Genomic DNA, 24,301 nt, shown 5'->3' with positions numbered 1-24,301 from the left:
GTCTATAACTGGTTTATTACATCTGTGATACATTTGTATTTTCAAGCGTTATCGAGAAGCAACGATTGATTAAATATAGTTCGAAATCTAAAGTTTAAAACGACGAAATCTGTACTTTCATTCTCAGCCTCTCCTTTACTGCATGGACCTTTATCAAGGTATATTTTAGAATTCTCGTACTGTCCCAAACAAACATTATTCCCCTCATTTGAAATAGCACCATTTTTAACATTATATCTCACGAGCTGGTTACCACCTGAGTAATGACAGGTACTGAATTTCACAGGATCATAGCCCCAGTCAAGGCAAAGTCCATCAAATATTCTTAAATCCCTCCATTTTGTCAGCCGCACACGCTCATAAACAGATTTTTGTGTGTTACAGTACATTAAACATACTTTGTCTTGGTTCACGGACCACTTTTCTATCGAGACACATTTTTTCCGACCTGTCAATGTATGAGCCACTGTAGTATCAGAATCGTAGGACTCCATCCTCGGCATTAGATTTCGTCTCAACCAGGTAAAATTTCTAGTACATTTGTTTTTTATGAGAAGTTTTTTGTTTCTTTCAATAGTTTCTGTACATCGTTCCAAATCCTTGTCAATATTGTGCACACGATCAAACTCCTCATAAATATCGCTCGGAAAGTAAGATTTAACAACAATCCCCTGATTATGCCAGAACTCAGCTGGTTTAATCCGGTCTCCGTGCCTCGATGGTGTGCGGTTTGCTGCAAAGTGGAGAACACGGGAGCACGTTACAAACAGAACCTCTCCACCACAAAACCATGTTTTCAGTGACAATTCTATGTTCTCTTGACCCCAACCCTCCATACACATACCAAAGTAATCTATTTCTTCTAGAAATTTCTTCTTCACAACAAATGCACCTCCCATGATAGCTGGTGATCTGAAGTTTCTGCCGTCTTTTGGACTCTCTTGATATATAAACATCCAATTCATGTACCTATCAAAACCCAATGCCTGATCAAATGACCAGTAATTGTTTTTAAAAGTGTCCCAGAAATCTAAAATTGGAGCAGCAACCGCTTTATAATTCGCATCGACAACCTGCAATAACGGTTCTAAAAATCCCGGTTTAACTTCGACATGACTGTCAAGTATGAGAATCGTATCTCCGGTTGCTTGCAGACAACCATATCTCCGACTGTAGATTAAACCTTGGTTCTTTTCAAACCGTTGAAACTTTACTGGGACCGTAAGATGATTTACCAGAGATTCTACCTCCGTTAGATCCTGGAGATTGTGAGAAATGTTGGTAAAGTCTGAGGATAAGTGCTCGTTTATATTTTGATACATTTGACTATGATTGATAAATGAGCTTACTGAAACTCAACTGGAAAGTTACTGCTACCATCTGATATTATTACAGGGGTGGAGGGGGGCAAAGGTCAGTATCCACACGTTGGGTCTTATACCACCGCCGTGTTTTATATTTGAGAGTTGTTGTTTTGCAGATGGCATACTGTTCGAGGATTCCGTCCCTAAAATTTGAAAATTCGAATATTTTAGACCACGCCCATTCAATATTAAAACACCTATGTTGTTCTCTTTGAACATGCTGAACGCCTTTTCAGAGACGATAGATTATGAAATGTTGCATCTGATCTGAAAAAGATGAGGCAAAACGGATTAGAAATGACGAAGCTATCAAGCATTTTGTGTATCTCGTTAACAAAATTTACTGGGTGATTATGTGAGACCGTGACACGACACCTTAATTGGGTAGCCTTAGCGATTCCCATAATGTTTAACGGGGTCATCTATCACGAGATTAGGTAAGCCAATCACCTGATCACACTTAATTATGAATAAACTCGTTGTGCTTCGTATCTAGGTCATCTGAGAAGCTACAACTCTCATTTTTTCAGGACAAACGTAATTCGAATGGCCAAACACAATTCAATAAAATTTGGCTCGATCTGACTAGATCCAAAATATCAAATAAATGCAAAAATTAACCTTCATTTGAAAAAAAATTAACACGAATATTTTTCGATTTGACAAATTCCTCGAACCAGTGGTGGTAGTAAATCATACCAGAAAGAATAATTTCAATTGGGCACTCAGTGACTGAACTATTAAGGCCAACGTATGGATACTGACTTTTGGCCCCCCCCCCCCCCCCTCTGTATATATTTGATTGTTATTATATCGGGCAACTTAAATTATCAATTCCCTAATAATAGGTTTTAATTTTAAAATTGTCCCGAGATCTCAGGTCCATCTCACCTTATAAGCAGTTAGATCACCTTATAACAGTATCTCACCTTATAAGCAGTTAGATCACTACCATCGTCAATAAGGATCAGTTCGTGTAAGTTGTGAGGTGAGATTGATGCTAGAACACTGTACACCGACCGTAATAACAGAGACAACAACTCGTTGTGATAGTTGATTATAACGGACACTTTACTTTTGCTGCTGTAAGTTGTACTGTTCTGACAGATTATTGGCCTAAAGTCACGTGATATCCCACGCATTATAGGCAGGGAGTCTAAGAAAGATTCGTTGTATCCTTCTCTTTTGTTGAAAATGTTTTGAGCTGCACGTTTTAGATTTGATCCGTAGAGTATCCTGTCTTGGAGTTTCATTCGCAGTGCAAAACTAATGTCACTCTCAAAATAAAACTTGGTGGTGTTGAACTGTGACTGTGCGGCATGTTGACTTGCGGTTGAAAAGTATGAAAACAAACTGGAAATAAAATGAGACAAGAAAAGTATACCGCAGAGGAACAGAATCAGGACATCTTTTTTAGCTCTTCTCCGAATACCGACCATAATATTGCTAAAAAAAGGACTTGAATTGGGTGTCAACTGTTCAGTTTTAATACATGAAAACTCTAAAAACAGAAATTGAGTTAAGTTCGCAATTCAGAAAATGAAGCAGAGAGATGTACGTGTCATATTATAATTCATGAATCCAATGTGGCACGTGATTGTTACGAAGCAAAAGTACATATACATCTCAATAGTAATAGTATAATTATCAATAGGTATTAGGTATGGTACTACATAGAGAACTTATAGATTCCGTTCTCAATACAACTATTCAACTTTTTAATGTGTGTATTTTTCAATGTTTAACTCATACAGAAACACCGATTATTTAGCAAGATGTCTGTCAAAACGTTGAACAATATGGCGCCACCTCTCGATTTCTCCTTCAAAAATCTTGCCACGCTCACAGGTGATTACTGATTATTTATAACTTTTTGTAATTTTATATTGGATTCCAAATTGAGCTAATGCTTCTAGTAAAGTTCCTCAATTGTTTTGGTATGTGCTTTTGACAAATTAGATTGATTTTAAGAACACATTTTCTTTAACCAATCTCATTTCATCAGATTCATTGGAAGAGGAACCCAGAAAAGGAACAAAGTTAAAGGTAAGCTGCTCATAATATCTAGAAGGGATCCAAATGAAAGGGCTTTCTGCTGATTTTAAATTATTGACCATTCACCACACAAGGATGAAAAAGAGCTTCAAATCTTATCTACACACTTCCAGTAAATTAGATATCTCCATGAATCAAATGAAATGTACATTATCGCAACACTAATCCTCAACTCGCTTGCAGCAGCACAATTGCAGTGCATGTCATAATCCACATCTCCTTGCTATAACACAGCACCGTGCAGAAAAAAATGAAGTATTTGAGATTTAGTAAAATATTGGTTAATGGTCACGACTCACGCACTGTTTTTGGCTTGCTTTAAATAAGTTCGGAGAGTCATGTTTAGAGAGTTTAGAGAGTCATGACATGAAATTGGTCTGAAATGTTTTATTGGTCGGAAAACTAGGTGAGTACTGACGGTTAATGACAGATATGGGAGATGCAGGCCTAAAAAATATCAATTTAGCCATTTTTAAGATCCAAAGTTTGATAAAAGTGCAAAGATTTTCATTATTTCACCTTCCACAAAAAAAAGCAAGTGATACTCTACCGAACACTTTAATACAAAAGGACCAGGATACTGAATTACAGGAAGGTTACACCGACATAGTGACAGCAGTGAGGTACAACAACAACTCAATACACGACTTGGGAGACCTGGTTCCCTCCATAACCTCCCTGGTGGTTAACCCTGCGGCTATCAGCTGGCTAGATTTCTCTTTCAACGACATCAACGCGCTAGATGATGTTAGTAGATATATCTCTATTAACTTGTCCATTCAGATTATCAGAAATTCCTTTTGATGGTGGTTATTTTCACGAATAGAATTTCAATCAACATCATTTCTTGTATCGATGCAATATTTTACAGACAGTGTTATTTAAAAATGTACTGACAACAAAGTTTGATATTGTTTGTACTGTCACTGTTCATAAATCATAAAAATATGTTTTCAGTATCTCAGAATTCCAACACAATTCGTTAGTTTCAATCCACATATAAACTTTTACCAATCTTTAGTTAAAACCTAAGTTAGTTTTATCATAAATGCTATCAAAAAGTTCACGATCTCACATTCTTTAAACGGTACCAAAGCTAGGCATTAGATTTTGGAACACGCGAAAAGAAACTTTTGATTAAAGTTATTGCCTCTAACTCTCAGTGCAACGCGCGCATAGGCGATTCCCGTGATTTGTTTTGATATCGCCCACGTTGCTTCCAGGGGTAGCAGCCGATAAAAAATATAGCCCATCAATCATCATAAGTCTATGATAAATTTCATCTCTCGAATTCTCTGTTAAACTCAATTATTAACCATAAGCTCCCTCAGGCGCTGCTGCAATTTCCCAAAATCACGACTCTCTATCTCCATGGTAACCAGCTCATGTCGCTCAATGAGGTCAAAAGGTTATCTGGTTTACCAGGCCTTCGTACCTTAACTCTTCATGGTATGTTAACTAATCATTAGAATATATAGTATCGCTCATCATTCTGGTCGCCAATGAACTTTCGAGTTACTGGGATCTTTTACTATTATCCAACCTTTGAAATATGAAATGATTATGACACCCTACTGTGCAAAACCGGAAACCGAAAACCTTTCTTTTAACCACAGATGTTTGCATACTTTATCTTTGACTCTCTGGGCATAAAAGTAACTTCTGGCGAAGCAGAATGGATACACTTTCACTTTGTTCTGATTACATTAAATTTTCCAGGAAATCCTCTTGAAGCCCTGGACGGATACCGACAGTTCGTGTTGGGTACACTACCTTCCCTCAAACAACTAGACTTCAGCTCCGTTACCAAGCAGGATCGAGCAGACGCCGAGAACTGGAAGAAGTTGTGCAGCAAGAAAATGAAGATGAGCAAGAAAAAGAAAGCCGCCGAGTAAATTTAGTGAAGTGGTGTGAACTGTAAACTTTTCAGATGTAAAATTGATGTGAGATTGTCGGTCAAAGGGACAAGAAATATGTGTGATGAAAAGCAGTCAAATTTTGGTCGTTCAGTTTAATGAACTACCGGTTCTTTATTGACAAACTCATTTTCTTAATAAAGCAATTACAAACCTGGTATACAGGATATTGATAGTTGATACCTCTTCTGTTCAAGTTGAAAGAGCCAAAAGCAATTATGATTGTTATGTCCGAACCTAAGAACTTTTGTACATACTCCGAGTTTCTGTAAATTAGATTTTATACAATTTCGTGTTTTAGAAAGAACCCTGAATTCATCTCTTCGCTCTGAATTGAACACATAATTGCGTGCTTCCAGTAAAATTCCTGACATGCAGTTTAGCCCGATTTACAGAAATTATCTTCTGTTAAATACATATTTTCTCGGATCCTCCTGTTTATCTGACATTGTTACTTCGAACAAAAAGATAAACAACTTCTGAAAGTATTAAAATTTGGTAAACAGCTAAATACAATGTCAATAGTTAATAGTTATAGACGATTATGAAACGTTAAAAACATGTGTTCTGTACATAAAATACAACAAAGCGATAAGCAACACTAAAACATTTATTTTCAAAGCTTAAAACGCTGATAATAAACTACATATCAATTACTAGCTCATTCACTTGTAATCTTCATCAGAAGTAAGCTCTGGCCTTGATAAAGTTATTGGGCAACTTGGTATTCCGTCGATGGTCGCTTAAAATTAGTTTTAATGTACAATGGTCACTCAGATGCGGTTAACGCACAAAACTTAAGGATCATAATATAAGGGTCATTTAACGAAACACGAACGGATTACCAAGTTCCCCATTATTCCTGTTATTGTATTGTTATCACTAAGTTCCAATTTTTTTAGCTACAATTCTCCCTTTTGTTTTCATATAATTTCTGATGCCTTTGATACTCTGCTCTGCCTGATTCACCATCTGACTCCATCAATGCTGGTTATTTAAACTGTCTTAAACAACCACCAGCATCGGTCATTAGCATCGGTCAATCAAAGGAAGTCTGATTTATCTCTAGGCCTGTCGGTCCCTGAACGTTTTAAATTTTAGTAAAATGACACGATCAAAATCAGAAAACCATTTAATTGTGCTTTAAAATTGGGCATTTTTTAATAGTATGTTTTTAAATAGTATGTTATATCGAGTTTAGAAATTAAAATGAATGCTATTAACTCAATACACAACATTCTAAAAACGTGCAATGCGTATTTTTTTAAAGCTAGATAAAATATATTACCTCACACGTGCTACAGAAGACGCAGCGTGTCTAATAAATGTACCAAATCTAATAAATGTTAATGTACATAATCTAATAAATGTACCTAATCTAATAAATGTACCTAATCTAATAAATGTACCTTGAAGTACCTTCGGCCGTCTATTAGGACAGATTTTAAGATGAGAGTGAAGGTGGTGCTTCAACAGAAACTTTTTACAACAAAATTCACACTTATAGTTCTTCTCGCCGGAGTGAATCTGCGAAATTGGGGAATAGAACAAAAAGTGCTTATTCATGCATCAAATTGAATAAATCATGTAAATATTGCTTCAATTCCTGAAACTCTGGTGCTATAAAGAATGCTTGAACCTGCTGCATTATTGTGATTAGTCAACTAACTATTCACAACGGCTACGGATCTTTCGCATACAACGTCAGCACTATAGGCGGATGGAATTTGCCGACGTTCCTGAGTCCTGACGTAATATGTGAACGGTCCATTACAAAGCATAAAACAGGGCCACAATAACCAACTAAGTCAACCATGACAACCTACTTTCATGTGTAAATAGAGGGAGGATGCTACAAGGACCTTCCTACACACTGGGCAGTTCTTCAGTTTGTGTTGTCTGTTGATCTGTTTTAACTGGGACTGACCTAACAGTACACTAGCTGCTGAAATAAGAGAAGTTATGCTCGCTGGGAAGTGAAGGAGAAAGTGAAAGTGTGGCTGTGTTAGGAAAACTATTAAAGCAATTCGCCTACTATGTCTTGGCTTATTCTTACTAAAGTTTAGAATTTGGGACGGAAACATTAAAAACAATGACAAAATGAAAGCACAACGAAACTGAAAGTGAAAGCGAAAGTGTTACCCGTACATGGCCAGGCGGAAGAAACCGAAGGTCGGGAGGCACTGAGGGCTTTAACAACGTCCTGTAAACTATCCTTGTGAAATAGTTTATCTTCCAAGTTAGGTTCCATTTTAGTTGCAAGAAGAGAGGTAGGATTGCACAGGAAGTCAGTTCCAAGGGGGAACTGAAAACAGGATCATTACAAATTAAAAGGAAATTTCGGATAACTGAAAATACTGAAAACTGATGTGAATTTTGGCAAGAATTTTCCGAAAAAAACTTTTTTAAGAGTTTAACTTCAGATGAAGGATGCTTAATGAATCATCAATAAAAATAAAGGAAATTAGTATTCAATTTATAGTGATTACTAATTAGTAGAACTTAATTAGTAGTTAATTGAAAGTGATTTTGTAATCTGTACCGAGGTTGAGCAGGGTGAGGGAGGCAGGAATGTAAGGGGGGAGGTTATACCCGGCATAAATAATTTCTCTTTCTGGATTGGTGAATCTTGAGGGTCCTCCAGTCTCTAAAAAGAACGGTAACTTCGTAAATAAATAATAAAACAGCTGTTAATGTAAACAACTGTTTGCAAGAGTTAAAAACTCAGAACTGATACCAGAACGTGTAACCGTCAATAAAATCTCCTCCCCAGATGTTAACCTCAGAATTAGTTGTGGTTCTCGTGACAGTGGGAAAGTCCATCGTGTGAATTGAGCTTTGTGATATCAGTTTCTTCAGATTTGTTTCATTCTGTTTGTCTGCCATGCTGGTTTCTCCGCACCTTTCCGGTGTACCTTCCTCTGAAATTCAGTACTTCGTTAGCAACGAAAATCCAATATACCTCAGGATACCGTACAAGTAATTAAGTATGAAATTAGAACTTTAAATTGTTAGGTCCGATTTTAGACGCGTTTTCTGGTAGAATTGAGTGCGCGCGATCGACCATAAAATGTCGAACTAAATGTGACATTTTGAATTGCTATGAAAATACTTTAACGCGCGTTCCATTTCAGAGGTACGTTGAAGTTTACGCAGTAGATGTTTTCTTCTCAAAACTGTAAAAATGTCGCTTTTCAAAACTATGATTATGCGGACAAATTTGATTCTAAATATTGCAAAAAGGTAGGTGCGTGCGCGAGTTTACATAGATAATCAATACTGTCTGGAGTAGTGAAGTCAATCAAGATGTCGATTATTATTATGGACAGGGGCGAGTTATTTTATTATTATTTTTATTATCTTGACAGTTGCTGTGGTGGTGGTGGTGATGGGCTAGGCGTCTAAGGGTCCCTCAAGCAAGGTCTTCTTAGCAAACGCCAGGATTTCTATCGGGTTGGTGGTTAGTATGTCTAAGTTTAAGTCAGATTTTCCAAAGATTTTTTCTCTCGTCCTGATCGTTGCAGGGCACCGAATCCAGTGTGGTACTGTTTCTTCTTCTTCTCCGCAACGGGGGCAAGTTGCACTCTTTGTAGAGTCGATCCTATTTTTGTAGTGGGACAGGTGAAGGCAATGGCCTGCTCTGAGTTGTATTGTGCTAGCAGCGCTCCGTCTTTCCTGCTCTCTATTTTACTGTCCGCTCTTTTTCTGTTGTATCCCTTGTAAGTCTGGGAGACCAGGTGGTGTTGGGGGTCGCTATCCTTGATGTGAGCCTTCGCTACTGCTCTGGCTACTCCGTATGAGATTGTAGACTGTCCTTGGCCCAGGTCCGGGAGTTGTGCTGCTTCCTTTGCTGCTTGGTCAGCGTATTCGTTCCCAGGAATGTTGGAGTGGCCGGGAATCCAGTGCAGGTACGTCGTCCCATGGAGTGATTCCAGAGTTTTCCTGATATCCTGTGTGTCTGGGTTCAGGCTATCGATGCTAGTCAGTTGCTGTTGCAATGTAACTTGAGATTTGAAATTTATATTCCTTTATTCCTTGTATTCCTTGTATATATTTTAGCAGACACAAAAAAGTTCGACTCAAACCTTATCAAATGGTTTTAATTTTATTGAGTCGGTATATAGTTCTGTGAAATCTGGTTCATTTATTTCCGGTGGATTGGTCTTTCTATACAGTTATTTAACTGGTTTCATGGTACACCGTCGTTATTAACTGAAAGTGATGAATCTATAAGGAATGAAGTTCCGACTTCCGAGCCAATTTCTTCATTTAAAGTTTGAAAAAGTGACCTCTTCAACTGTAGAAAGTGACTTATTAATCCTAGCAGGTAATTAACTCTGGATCCTGATCACATTGATTCCATTCTAAATTCTAGCCATAAACAAAACAAACATTACCAGATAACTCCGTTTACCATTTGACATGTTCCAGTGTGAACGAGGCCTTCCCCGGACAAATCCTTGAAGGCAATCCTTCTCTAGCTGAAGTTCGAACAGTATAATTTATCTGATGAAGTGTATTACTAAGGTGCTCTGCTGATAATTGTAGTAAAGCAATTAATAAATGCCAAAAAAATGACCTCCGCCGAGGATCGATCCGGGGTATGCTTCTTGGAATCGGCGACTTAACCGCCGAGCTACGAATGGCTCAGCAGATTTACAATATGTAACAATTTACCGTTCATAAAAATACGCGCACGCACGTAACTTTTCGTTATTTATGGATTCAAATAATAGCGACATTTTTACAATTCTGAGAAATAAACCTCGCGCGACATAAAGCGACATTTTTACAATTTCGTTTACAATTTTGCTAGAACACCTCCTCAGTTTACGCCCCAGTGGCCAGTTCAGATACAAAATGGCGCATAAGTTAGGTCCGTGCGCAAATGTTACAATTTCACCTGCACTTTAAGGAGATTTTGGTGCTGATAAAAATGTTTCGGCTACCAAATTATTGAACAGATAAACTTTCATAGTTCAGACATTAGGCAAGCAATTTACCGACATGGATCAAATATGAGTAATTAGATTTCTGCACAACATCGTTACAGTTCGAATGAAAAATAGTGCTTAAGACCAAATTCGAACCTTCTGCATTTGAGGCGATAATGTTGCCACTGGGGCGACATTTGCTTACAATTCTGAAAAATAAACCTGGCCGACATTCTTACAATTTCGCTTACAATTTTGCTACAACACCTCAGTTTCTTCATGTCACAAGATTTGTCACAGAAATGTGATGCTGGATCAGGAAGACGTATACAACTCTTTAAGCAGACTAAAGTGGACTAAACATTTATTTCCAATCAGAATTTGGTACCAGGTCACCGGGACATATATGGAAGAGAGCATACAGATAAAGCAATCAGTAAAGCAAGCTAGTCATCACAGGAGGAATGATTGACTAAGCTACACGAAAAGCTGGTTTGATCTGAAGAAATGGTGAAGTGATAGTGTCTAATTTTGTAACAGTGAGTCACGAAGATTCATTTGATGATGTTTTCTGAAAGATGAGGGTAAAATCTACCCAATGTTGTTTAACTCCTCAAAAAACATTTATTTAAGCCAGTAATTTATGGCAACGTTGAAATATAATATCTAAATGCATAACGCAATCCCGTGAACAAGTTTCAGTTCCTGTAGTCACGTTCAACTTTCGCATATTTTACTGACTGTATTTAGAACATGGAATATCTGACAACATGAACTTTGATAAAGTATATCAATTTCAGCGTTTTATTTTTGATGGACTTCATAAAATAAAATTATAAAATCTAAAAATGGTAGAAATCTTCTAACTACTGTCTGGTTCAGGTTAATTCTACGTCTAGGTGCTAGGTGCAGTCGTGCGCAGTTATTGAGTCTCATGATCTTAGATAGCTGGAAGTAAATTTAATTAATAAAATACTTTTAAACTACCATAAAATGACTAATTAAAGCTTCAGAGAATGAAGGCAAATGTCGTGGCGTGACAACTACTTTCATTTGAAGAACGCCCTTGTTTAACCAAAAGTAAATCCCAAATTAACTTTAAACAAAGTATATAATTGATTTATTTATTTATTTGCTGTTTTAGCTGCGCTGCAGCAGGGCCATCAACTGAAATGACCACCCTTATACTTTACTTCGGACAACCATGGCTACATAGTTACGCTGTAACGGGCAAGTACTAAGGCCAGCGACCAATTTGGGATTGAAGTTTAAACAAATTATTCTTCTCGAGGAGTAGTGATTTAAATTCTTATACGTAATATAATTAAACATTTAATGTCTTTCAACCTGCCATAACTTTGGTGGGAGACAATATTATTGATGAATTACAACTCACATTCAGATAGTTTGAGCGTAGAAATCAAAATAAAGTAATTCTTAGAAATTTGTAAAGCGATCGAACAAGTGTGAAACTCATGTTGAGTTTCATTAAATTTTCGCGAACTTCTAACTTCTAAGTCATAATATTTCCGTCATTCGCCAATCAAGCCAAATTTTATGTCAACAGTAAACAGTTGTTCAGGATTTTGCGTTAGTAAATTTATAATGATTTGTCACCACGCCTCCATAAGAGGTTAAAGACCCTGGGACCCGTAAACTTTAGCGTTAAACTGAAATCAATCAATATTCCGTATAGATTATCATTTTCTGGATCTCAGCGAAAATTGGCATTAAAAATAGTGTTTTAGAGAGATTCTGTCAAGTGAATCGCAATGTCATGTCACTTTTTCAATCAGTCAACAAATTCCTCCAACTTCAGGGGGTTTTTATTACAATTTAAGGATGGAACCTGGCGTAAACTTTAATATATTTGACAATACTGGGAACAGTGTCATCGGGTATGGGACAGTTTTAAAGACATACAATTTAAAGCGCACTTTAAATTCCATTAAAATAAAACCCCTAACTATCTAGTTTTGCGACAGGCACGAAATAAAGTATTTTTATACTGTAAGATTATTTCTACACAAATGATTGCTCTGAACCAGCTCTGAACCAGTTAACTGATGATGTCATGTTTGTACAACAGCTATTCCTCCTATCATATTGCTATCAAACTGTGCCACTCCCCCCGAACAACCGAGGCATGAAATAAAGTATTTTTATTTTCAGTCAATTTTGATACTGTAAGATTATTTCTAAACAACTGAGCTCACACTTGAGAGATAGCGACTTGTGACTTGGAAAGTCGATGCAATAAGATGAGACCACAAACACAATATAATAAATCGATTTTGATAACCAATATGGTTATAAAAAAGGTCTAATAGGTATCAAAGTTTTCGACGAATATCACGAAAAGGACTGTTTTAAAGCAGCACGTGAAACATTTTGTAACACTACAAACCTTACCGGGTGGCATTGTTAGCATATGCAGCTGTAACAGAAACAGGATCAGAGCTGATATCATACGGCTGCCAGTCCAACTACCTCTCCCTTCCCTGCTTTGAGATCGTGAAGGGGTTAACTTCGTTCCACCCAGCTCTCATAGACATTACTCACAATTTACCTTCCAGGACCATAGAGTCACATACAAGTCACACTCTTAACTTTACGTTACAGTAATCCTACTCAAAAGTAAAGGCTTAAGTGACCAGAAGATCAAAGACTATCGAACGAAGACCCATATAGTCACTTATAGAAACTTCCAAAGACTTACAGAAGGGACAACCCGGTTTCATCCTTTTGTCCTATTATTCTTATATTGGTATAGTTTTAGTATTTGTTTTTACCTATTGTTAACTTTTTATCCTTGCTAGTTAATAAGGATTTTAAGGAGAAAAAATATGGAGGTGTAAAAGGACTTCTAACCCCTAAGTTGCTCCTTACCTTGGTTTTATGTTGCACCTCCCTCTCTCCAACGGTTAAGTTATCTTGTTTCCATAGTTTTATACTCTCTCTGCCCCCTCTCTGCACCCTCTCCGACCCCTCTCTTAACCCTCTCTTAGCCCCCTCTCACCATTCTCTCCCCCCTCTCCGAGCCCTCTCCCGCTCTCCGCCCCTATTCCACCCCTAAAGCGAGGTTACCCTGTTCTCAGGGTCTGAGTAACCCTACCTTTATCATCAGCTCACTCCACTATCCCTTTCAAAGTTTGAAGCTAATAGTTACGCAGTACTGCGTGTGATTGCTCTGAACCAGCTAACTGATCATGTCATGTTTGTACAACAGCTCTTCCTCCAATCATATTGCTATCAAACTGTGCCACTTTCCCCAAATAACATTAACCGAGTGACAGCTCTGTAAATGGTTTAGACCTGATAGACCTCATTGAGGTAGCACACTGCGTTACTCTATAACCGCCTAACCGGTAATATAGACCTTCAACTAGTACTAAAAGTTTTGACAGCCCATTCAGCAGTTACCTCCCCCATCTCTCTCTCTCTCTCTCTCTCTCTCTCTCTCTCTCTCTCTCTCTCTCTCTCTCTCTCTCTCTCTCTCTCTCTCTCTCTCTCTCTCTCTCTCTCTCTCTCTCTCTCTCTCTCTCTCTCTCTCTCTCTCTCTCTCTCTCTCTCTCTCTCTCTCTCTCTCTCTCTCTCTCTCTCTCTCTCTCTCTCTCTCTCTCTCTCTCTCTCTCTTTCTATATATATATCTCAGCAGCACTTTAATCGATCCGAGCATCTCTCAAACAGACAATCACCGGTGTGTCTAGCGTATCCCAGACATGTCACGGCCTTTTTGTAACGCTTACAAACCAACCGGTAGGCATTTAGGAATTATTATAGTGATCGAAAAATGGGGAGTTCACTAATTCCCTGCATCCAGCAACCAATGGGAGGGCTCCATTTAAACTGGCATGTATTAGTACTGGGACCTAGTTGACAGGGTCATTAAAGAAAGTAATCAGGTGGAAAACGAGGAAGACTCTTTGAGCCATACTGATTTAAAAGCTCGCCCCCAATCTCTTGTAATAACGCAAATATGTTTGCGTTATTACAAGGGTTCACTTATTAAGGAGCAATAGTTCATGTTAGGAGAATGTTAGGAGAATAGCAGTTATTAACCGTGGTGGATGGTGCTCGTCAATCTATTTCTATTTATTACAATCTTCCGAGAGACTGCAAGATATTGATTATTGATTTGAAATAATGAATGGTGTTTAGTGTTATCTTGGTAAATTGACATATTTCAGTAGCAGATCGAGGTTTACTCCTTTTATCAGCAACTTTGTTATCAAAGATATCATTGGTTGATAACACAAACTTCATTCAAAATTATAAGTTTACACGTCTGGGATTGGAGGGAATTGCTAGACAAACTAATTTCCCGGTTTAATATTTAAAACAGTTTATGATAATGCACTTAAAAATGTTACTAAATAAAACTATTCAATATTCATCACTTAAACGCACTGTCAAATTTTAGGTAATAAAACCATACATCAAAAAATAAGCGCTGTAAACATCAATTTATCAAGCAAAGTCAGTAAGCATAATATAATATAACGATATACCCCCTTAATACCTTTAACCTTACAATATTAGCGACAAGAGAAACACCATTTTCGGACGTGAGGAGATTAGGACTCCTCAAACTACATTAAATTAATTCCGTCTGCAACGTTAGGGAATAATGCAAAATGTCTGGGAAAAAATTTGCAACAAGCTGATTTTTACAGGAATGTGTTGTCCATAGTGTCAGGAACCACCCCAAAGAGTTTCCAATCTGGATCTGTTGAGCAAAAAAAGTTACAGCCAATTTTCTTCAGGCGCGTATGTCAGCCTGAGGACCGCACTTGAAAAACTCGTAACTATCGTAATAAAGACCCCCAGGAGCACCATAGGGGGTGCAAAATGACCGCAATAGTGACATTATGTGGGGCGAATCAGTGTTTTAGGGTCGTCAGATCTTTACTTATTGAGATAATTTCATTTTTATAGGTAACGTCTCAAAAATTTACTAAAATTTTGAAATTTTACTTAAATTTGGAAATTTAGCAAAATTGTTGTACAATTAAAACATGGTCTAGTTATCAGTATTCAAATTCTAAAATTTATTTTCAATTACCAATTGATCCTTATATTAGTATAGTAAATAATATATACATATCACATCAAATTCTGTAAAAAAAGGTCCTGAATTATTAGCATGGTGTCTTTGATTGGCAACTATTAGGTCACTTCTGGCTATCCCATTTCCTCAGAGTTGTTTGATTCTCCTGAATCGTCCTGTCTTTCGGGTGCATTATTGCAACTTAATCCATGACATTGGCCACATGCAGGTAGACATTTAAAGCCATACTTCCGGCAGGAACACCTTAAACTTACTTACAAGGGTTCTCAACCTCCACCGAGCAATTGCAGCAAATGAGGTTGAGCATCCCTGCCGGGGTAATCGCAGCTTTAGTCGGGATCGGCCGGTAGTATCCTTCAGAACTCATCTCCCATCCATAATGTAGTGGATTTAGACTTGCAGTGTCGAGTGTCACCCAGTTATGGTACTGAAGATATGATCTTAATATATGCTCAGTTGCAGAGGATGTAGACGGTGGTAGCCTTGACGGGATGAGTTTTTTCTTTGCTATCATTCTACTGTAGCTGAGAAATCTGAGAGTTTCAAGTGCCTTGGTTTTATCTCCATAGATATGTTGAAACAAGGAGGGCCAGCTATAATTACTTCATTTGTTGAGTTGTTGAAACTTTCACAGAGAGCAATGATGCTAAATGACCCTCCTCATGAAAAGAAACTGCCTTTTTCAATATATTCACCTTACCAAAGCCATGTATACTGCTGACCGTGTCACATCCTGAGAAACTGTGAACAAACAGTAATATGCGTTTTATGTTGGCATCAAGAGCATTTACTATTTTACTGATCGAGTGTGAGCCGTTTCTGGTCGTCACCACAATTTCGTTGTGATTCTCAGTAAAATGATGAATAAGGAGGCAAAGTACGGATCAGTATCCTCTGCTTTTACCTCAACATCTTCGTAGAAGGACAAGTTTAAAGCTTTACTGGCTACCATGGTATCAGCATCATCAGTAGCTACATGTACTTCGATTCCATGTTCTGTAAAAACGTTCGACAGAAGCTTTATAAGCTCATGCTTGTTCTTTGAGTTGCTGAAGAGTTTTTTCATCGGAACTGTGCACACAGTAGTACTTTTAATAGCTATATCAGAGCAGTATGCCTTGATTCTTCGCTGATGCTCATGATCTTTTGTTGATCAGGCATATCCATCAAAAACAACAATCACTTTCCGCTGTTCGGATCTCGGAACTAGCTTAAGGTATTCATTAGCTATGTCGCCGTATGTTTCAAAGCCTGTGAACGAGGTAACTTGATAGAGTAGCCATCCACCATCAATTATTAATGAGGAGGATAAGGTTGCTAAATGTCACAGTACAATCAACAACATTCTTGAGGTATTGCCCAAGGGCTGCCTTGTTTGCCTTTCTCAACATCTGCTCATTGTTCAAAAGACTCATCGACATTGCTGTGAGCTCATATTGGAAGCTTTCTTCCAGTGTAGACTCTCTTTCAGATGCGAAGACAAGCCGATTAAAAATTGTCAATGAGTCTACAATAATGTCTTTTTCGTTCACCCTCACTGTCCTCTTTAGAAGGGTCAAGTTTCCGACATTGCCTTCAACTCGAAACTTATCGATAAAGCTTTTGCCATCCAGCTCTTTCTGGAGGGCAGTACCAACTGAAATGCAATCTTCTGGGTTGACATTATCCTTCTCTTTCTGTGATATGAGACCCGTTGAGTACGATAGCATTTTAGTCTTGTCTTCAGATTCGTCGAAATCAGCTATATCTTAAACCAACACAACAGCTTGGTAAACACTGCAATATTTTTCAGTACAGAAGATTTGCTAAGATCTGAGTGATTAGCACTAGAGGCGTTTGTTGTTGTTCTTTTATTGGATAAGTCTGCAATAGCTTCATCGACACTCTTGTTTATCAACGCCATTTGATTGAGGGTTGCAGTCCATAACTTATGGGCAGATTCATGAGTTCGCATTCTCCCTCCAGAGTCCAGACAAACCCCCTGATGACTTTGCAGCCTTCATTAGTCGCTGTTCGATCGACAGGTCTGTCCACACAACAGACCAGTTGTGTTCATTATATCGAACTGTGTGCAGACCTACGACCTTGAACGTTTTGACTAGTGCCCCATACTGAATCTCAAGTACGGTAATCTGCTCAAGATACAGCCGTAGAGATTTGAGTACTGACCTCGACCTGCTTCGTATCTGAACGAGAGTCTACACTGGAAGAAAGCTTCCAATATGAGCTCACAGCAATGCCGATGAGTCTTTTTAACAATGAGCAGATGTTGAGAAAGGCAAACAAGGCAGCCCTTGGGCAATACCTCAAGAATGTTGTTGATTGTACTGTGACATTTAGCAACCTTATCCTCCTCATTAATAATTGATGGTGGATGGCTACTCTATCAAGTTACCTCGTTCACAGGCTTTGAAACATACGGCGACATAGCTAATGAATACCTTAAGCTAGTTCCGAAATCCGAACAGCAGAAAGTGATTGTTGTGTTTGATGGCTATGCCCGATCAACAAAAGATCATGAGCATCAGCGAAGAATCAAGGCATACTGCTCTGATATAGCTATTAAAAGTACTACTGTGTGCACAGTTCCGATGAAAAAACTCTTCAGCAACTCAAAGAACAAGCATGAGCTTATAAAGCTTCTGTCGAACGTTTTTACAGAACATGGAATCGAAGTACATGTAGCTACTGATGATGCTGATACCATGGTAGCCAGTAAAGCTTTAAACTTGTCCTTCTACGAAGATGTTGAGGTAAAAGCAGAGGATACTGATCCGTACTTTGCCTCCTTATTCATCATTTTACTGAGAATCACAACGAAATTGTGGTGACGACCAGAAACGGCTCACACTCGATCAGTAAAATAGTAAATGCTCTTGATGCCAACATAAAACGCATATTACTGTTTGTTCACAGTTTCTCAGGATGTGACACGGTCAGCAGTATACATGGCTTTGGTAAGGTGAATATATTGAAAAAGGCAGTTTCTTTTCATGAGGAGGGTCATTTAGCATCATTACTCTCTGTGAGAGTTTCAACAAATGAAGTAATTGAAGCTGGCCTCTCCTTGTTTCAACATATCTATGGAGATAAAACCAAGGCACTTGAAACTCTCAGATTTCTCAGCTACAGTAGAATGATAGCAAAGAAAAAACTCAACCCATCAAGGCTACCACCGTCTACATCCTCTGCAACTGAGCATATATTAAGATCATATCTTCAGTACCATAACTGGGTGACACTCGACACTGCAAGTCTAAATCCACTACATTATGGATGGGAGATGAGTTCTGAAGGATACTACCGGCCGATCCCGACTAAAGCTGCGATTACCCCGGCAGGGATGCTCAACCTCATTTGCTGCAATTGCTCGGTGGAGGTTGAGAACCCTTGTAAGTAAGTTTAAGGTGTTCCTGCCGGAAGTATGGCTTTAAATGTCTACCTGCATGTGGCCAATGTCATGGATTAAGTTGCAATAATGCACCCGAAAGACAGGACGATTCAGGAGAATCAAACAACTCTGAGGAAATGGGATAGCCAGAAGTGACCTAATAGTTGCCAATCAAAGACACCATGCTAATAATTCAGGACCTTTTTTTACAGAATTTGATGTGATATGTATATATTATTTACTATACTAATATAAGGATCAATTGGTAATTGAAAATAAATTTTAGAATTTGAATACTGATAACTAGACCATGTTTTAATTGTACAACAATTTTGCTAAATTTCCAGATTTAAGTAAAATTTCAAAATTTTAGTAAATTTTTGAGACGTTACCTATAAAAATGAAATTATCTCAATAAGTAAAGATCTGACGACCCACATAATGTCACTATTGCGGTCATTTTGCACCCCCTATGGTGCTCCTGGGGGTCTTTATTACGATAGTTACGAGTTTTTCAAGTGCGGTCCTCAGGCTGACATACGCGCCTGAAGAAAATTGGCTGTAACTTTTTTTGCTCAACAGATCCAGATTGGAAACTCTTTGGGGTGGTTCCTGACACTATGGACAACACATTCCTGTAAAAATCAGCTTGTTGCAAATTTTTTCCCAGATGGTCCTGTATTAATGTTAATTGTCCCTTACTAGTCCTCAGTAATTGTAATAAATTTGTAGTGTTGTAATTAGTTTGAAATTATAACAAATAATTTGAGCAGGACTAGCGATGTAGATTTAGAGTTCTACGTAGAATTCATCCTGAGGTGTTTGTCCCATTGTGTGTCCCAAGAAATTAATTGTGTATCTCCCTTATAAGTTTTTAAAACGTCCTGAACTCTCTCAGTATTTCAGCGAGCTAATTGAATTTCTTGAAAGGTCGGTGGCAACCTTCATAAAACAAGGGCTATATAGTATATACTCCTCAAAACAAAAGATCGTCCGCTTTCGTCTTTAGAGGAGGCAGTTAGAGGAAGGGACGAAGAACTATGGGCTGTCCTAAATACAACTTCTTTTTGTACTAAACTTTAGTAGAAGCTTTGCACTGGAGTAATGAAAATTGCGCAGATTTATTGCTTGACGGACAGTTGATATACGGAACTTTCAAATGCAGATAGTATTTTGTGAGGTTCAGAAAACAGAGGACCGAGGAAGAAGAGAGAAGCTACCTCAGGAGAACTACTTGCACCGTCCTTTCCTCAGCAAAACTACTTGCACTGTCCCTTCCTCAGCAGAACTACTTGCACCGTCCCTTCCTCAGCAGAACTACTTGCACCGTCCCTTCCTCAGCAGAACTACTTGCACCGTCCCTTCCTCAGCAGAACTACTTACACCGTCCCTTCCTCAGCAGAACTACTTGCACCGTCCCTTCCTCAGCAGAACTACTTGCACCGTCCCTTCCTCAGCAGAACTACTTGCACCGTCCCTTCCTCAGCAGAACTACTTGCACCGTCCCTTCCTCAGCAGAACTACTTGCACCGTCCCTTCCTCAGCAGAACTACTTGCAACGTTCCTTCCTCAACAACGCCTTTAACCCTTCCCTCTACCATGAGCCTCTTTCCATTTGTAACAAAGTTTTCATATCAAGATCATTTAGAACGTGTTTGATCTCATAATATAATCCTACTGATTAACAGTTGGAACCCTCTGAAAGGAGACGGGTATTTTTAATCTAGATACTTATTTATTTCTGTTTATCCAAACAGTCATATGATTACATTGTAACCGGCTAATTACAAGAGCTGGAGCGAAAGGCTTCGCTGCAATGGCCGTAGTTACAAATTTATTAACCACTCGGCTGCCCAGCCTTCAAACTGAGTTTAACGTAACGTTAGTTTAACTTTGTTGCCAGTAATTTAGCTACTATACCAGCGGCTGTACAGAGAGTATATTTTAAATCATAAATTAAAATAAGTCAGCAGATGAGCAGATCGCACGGTTAAGTTTACCAGGAGTTTACTGGGAAAACGATATAATACTTCGGGGAAACCCTCCCTTCTAATTTGTAGACCAGGTAACTCTGACACATCTCTGATTCTCCAGGTTATATCCACGTCCACCAACTTGTCTTATCAGAGATCAGAGTCCTTCCACAAATCCGCTCAATAATATCAGACAAGGGTTATTGAGATTTTTAAATCGTCTAATCAGCTTTAGATTGCACCATGCGAGGAATGAACTTAATTTAACAGTTTCAAATCTCAATCGTTTCACCTGGGCGGTGATCGATATAATGAATTGTGGACGCCGTTATGAAACAGACGTCTGGACAAATGACTCACAGATTCTCATTTTTTCTCAACTGCATGGTTAAAATAAATGTCTCAATTCAATCTTAATCCTTACCATTTTACTTTACAACGATCTATTTATGCATGTATACTTTTATTTATGTCCACCACACATAGTTACGATAGCAACTTGGTTAAATTAAAAGCCAGGTCGTTTTTCAGAGATAGCCGCTCAAATACAGCCGTCTGTTTGAAATATTTCTCTAAAACTGATTAAAGCAATCGGGAGCAGCATACAGTATTAGGCATGTAACTCCAGCTGGTAACGGCGGTCCGCTCTCCGCCAATCAGATCACGGCAACCAACCAACTGACCAACCAGGAACCAGCGACTGACACAGTAGTAGTAAATACAATCCAGTATTGGTAACTAACAGTGTCCGACAATCAATTAAAGGGTCCCCGTTAATGCTATTAATGTAATGCTCTGTACAGGTCGGGCACCCACTCTTTAGCCTGGTGTGACCTATTCTCTGACCTGCTCTGACGTTTAAATTGAGCTGGATACGAGTATTAGAGATCCATCTCGCTCTCTCTCTCTCCCTCTCTCCCTCTCTCACTCTCATGATCTTACTAACTGTGTGCACCGCCCGTTACATGACTTGATTAAGACAAATGCTGCACTAAATTCCTTGATTGGGGTAATATTTGCACTTACTTTACTGTAGTTTTAAATTAAGGGGAGAGAGAGAGGGGGCAGAGTGTGTTGTTACTTACCACGGTACGTAACATTACTACTGTTTTAACCTACTAGAGAGAGAGAGAAAGGGAGAGAGAGCACCGCCAAAGGGCATCACTCCGCACCGCGTCACACAAATCCGCTTTTCTCATTGGTTGAGAACGATCACGTGATATAGATCTTGAGATCTAATTGGGTGCACGTGCAACACAAAGACATGCTCGACAGGCGAGGGGAGCGGACGTTTTCCACTAAAATTCTGGTTCTAATAGTCTAAAAAATAGAGACCTGGCTAGTGGCTCGGGGGAAAAAAGATGCGGGGCAGTAAAAACGTACGGGGATCACCATATAAGGTCATGTTACCACAGTAACACTACCAAATAAGGAACTTTCGGACAGTAAGACTAGACGAAGATTTACAATCGAAATCACGACTTATAAAGGTCTGATTCTATCTTTAAGTACAGTTCGATGAATGGTAGTATAATGGAGATACGCTGAATAATAGTAGTTACTGGAGTTATTCGCTACAATTTAGATTTTACTAGCGTTTTGTAAATTCGAAAAGTGCATATATAATGATTAGTAAAAGTACCAGCGCGCAAAATTTAATAATGATTGAAAAATGTTGAGCGGATACTTTGGAGACTATATCTACTAGATGAGATGGGCACATACTCAAAATTTTGCCAATTTCATTACGCAGGAATTGGTAAATAGACCATACTCTAATAAATGAATAATGAATATTCCCTTACAGCTAGTGGACAATATGGGCCGGACACCAAATTTAATAGAAATACCCTAATATAGAAATACTGTGCTCAAATAGTGAGTTTTGCAAACTAAAGATTTGAGTTAAGTAGACTTCAAATAGACACGAGCGAAGATTATGGCGGTTTGGAAGGTTTACATTAAGAATATACACGGTTAATGTGCAGTGTGCACATACCCTTATCAAGAAGTAGCTCCCTATCAGCGACACTGACTGCCTTGCACACTCTCAGTAGTTGAGTTAGCCAGTCACTCGGCTGCACCTGTGGGATCAAAGTTAAACTGTTATTAATATTGCTTAGACACATGATATCGGCAACCCAATCAAAATTCAAACACCAAAATTACTGTCACGGGTCAATACAAATAATGCATGTCATTTGAACTGACCTTCTGGGAGGAGAGTAACATTTGTTCCATGAGAAGCGCCAGAGCGTTGTATCCGTCGTGGTGGAGCTGACTGACAAAACAATAAGAATATAACTAATGAGGAGAAAAATCTAACGACGATATTTACACTATAACCGTGGTGATCCTTGGAGTAATAAAATTACAAATAGAAGATTAGGGTATTTATTGGGATCGAGATCGCTAAATAATAAATATTACAATAAATATCCGATATAGATTTCCCTTACCTTACAATTAGTTTGTACACGAATTGCTTGTCTGTCATAGCAAATGCGAACATAACAGTTTCCTAAATGGTTCACACTATTAGATCAATTATAATCCCCCGTTAGATTAGAAATTAATAATTTTAATTAGAGATCTAGTAATGTTCCACCTAGATGGGAGATTGATAATATCTAATTATAGATCAAAAGTTACCAGCAAGATTTATGTAGTCTTACTTCCAAACAGTTTGATGTCATTAATGTCCTTTATTACAGACTATTTATTATCCTAATTTTATCTGAAATATAGCTGAATGGTATAGTAATAGTAGAAATATAAGAATTGGTCTTGAAGGCAAAGATTTTTATTAATTACAGAGAGAACTGTTCTTCAAAAACGCTATGGACTTATACTGTTTTGTAATAATTCACGTGACATAATTTGGTATAATTTTATTTCAATGAAAAGACAACTTTTGGCAGAAACAACAAGAGAAAATTAAGAGTCAAATATTTAAATTTTAAATGTCATACTACGAAGTACAAGCCCAAATCTTAGTAGCACATGTCCCATATTTTAAGTCCAAATTTAGACTTACGTACGGTAAAATAAGTTAACTAAATGAATCATTATTTCATGTCTCACGAAACAGCCGCGATTTAATCTTCAGCATTATTCGGTTTAGAAAGGGCCCTCCTGTATGAAACGAAGTTTAAATTGCATTATTCATCTAGTTTAATGCATTACTAATAATTTTAAACGGAGTGTCGCCGTAAATGATAAATCCCAGATTTCCCCTCACTGTGCTGAGGAGAGAAAATAATGAACATATACGCACAGTTTCAATAAACATATGGTATTTCGAGGGGTAAATTATTTTCTGAATAAACTTAATTTTATATTTCTGGGACAACATCAGGACTGCATTATAAGGGACCCGGTTTTCATTCGCCAGTCTATCTTCCAAAAATACAAAAACGCTTACGGAAAAGTACAGTTATCTGTATATTTGATTACTGTACGACAACCAAATATATAGATCCGCTAACATCAAATAATTTTACAAAGTGTGACAGATTTGGGGTTTTATACTCTTTAACCAGCTTGATAAATAGAATAGAGCTGAAACAATAATAATATAACTGAAACAAGTAAATT

The 24,301-nt window shown here is 38.1% G+C and overlaps 3 protein-coding genes across 4 annotated transcripts; 1 reads left to right on the top strand and 2 right to left on the bottom strand.

Moving 5' to 3' along the window:
• Nucleotides 1–2: 2 nt before the first annotated feature.
• LOC134818126 (N-acetylgalactosaminyltransferase 6-like) lies at nt 3–2,617 on the bottom strand. Its single transcript, XM_063827557.1, has 5 exons — nt 2,294–2,617; nt 1,428–1,488; nt 1,236–1,288; nt 587–986; nt 3–22 (listed from the first exon to the last, which is right to left on the bottom strand). The coding sequence occupies exons 1-5, from the start codon at nt 2,615–2,617 to the stop codon at nt 3–5; spliced, it is 858 nt and encodes a 285-aa protein (XP_063683627.1).
• A 516-nt stretch (nt 2,618–3,133) lies between these two features.
• LOC134818387 (leucine-rich repeat-containing protein 51-like) lies at nt 3,134–5,649 on the top strand. Of its 2 annotated transcripts, none has more exons than XM_063827915.1 (5): nt 3,134–3,212; nt 3,370–3,410; nt 4,011–4,166; nt 4,751–4,868; nt 5,139–5,649. In XM_063827915.1, the coding sequence occupies exons 1-5, from the start codon at nt 3,140–3,142 to the stop codon at nt 5,312–5,314; spliced, it is 564 nt and encodes a 187-aa protein (XP_063683985.1). In that variant the 5' UTR covers nt 3,134–3,139; the 3' UTR covers nt 5,315–5,649. The 2 variants fall into 2 exon arrangements, with proteins under 2 accessions (XP_063683985.1, XP_063683984.1); XM_063827914.1 differs by having other exon boundaries at nt 3,996–4,166.
• Nucleotides 5,650–5,858: 209 nt separating this feature from the next.
• LOC134818125 (zinc finger protein 879-like) lies at nt 5,859–23,201 on the bottom strand. Its single transcript, XM_063827555.1, has 9 exons — nt 23,164–23,201; nt 22,916–22,985; nt 22,704–22,788; nt 8,117–8,256; nt 7,878–7,982; nt 7,484–7,640; nt 7,162–7,280; nt 6,745–6,862; nt 5,859–6,416 (listed from the first exon to the last, which is right to left on the bottom strand). The coding sequence occupies exons 1-9, from the start codon at nt 23,199–23,201 to the stop codon at nt 6,379–6,381; spliced, it is 870 nt and encodes a 289-aa protein (XP_063683625.1). The 3' UTR covers nt 5,859–6,378.
• Between the last annotated feature and the right edge of the window lie 1,100 nt (nt 23,202–24,301).

This window comes from Bolinopsis microptera, chromosome 7, assembly GCF_026151205.1.
Source record: "Bolinopsis microptera isolate Bmic1 chromosome 7, MBARI_Bmic_1.0, whole genome shotgun sequence".
Classification (NCBI taxonomy): domain Eukaryota; kingdom Metazoa; phylum Ctenophora; class Tentaculata; order Lobata; family Bolinopsidae; genus Bolinopsis; species Bolinopsis microptera.
The sequence above is the reverse complement of the archived record's forward strand: the minus strand, read 5'-3'. Positions and strand labels throughout refer to the sequence as shown.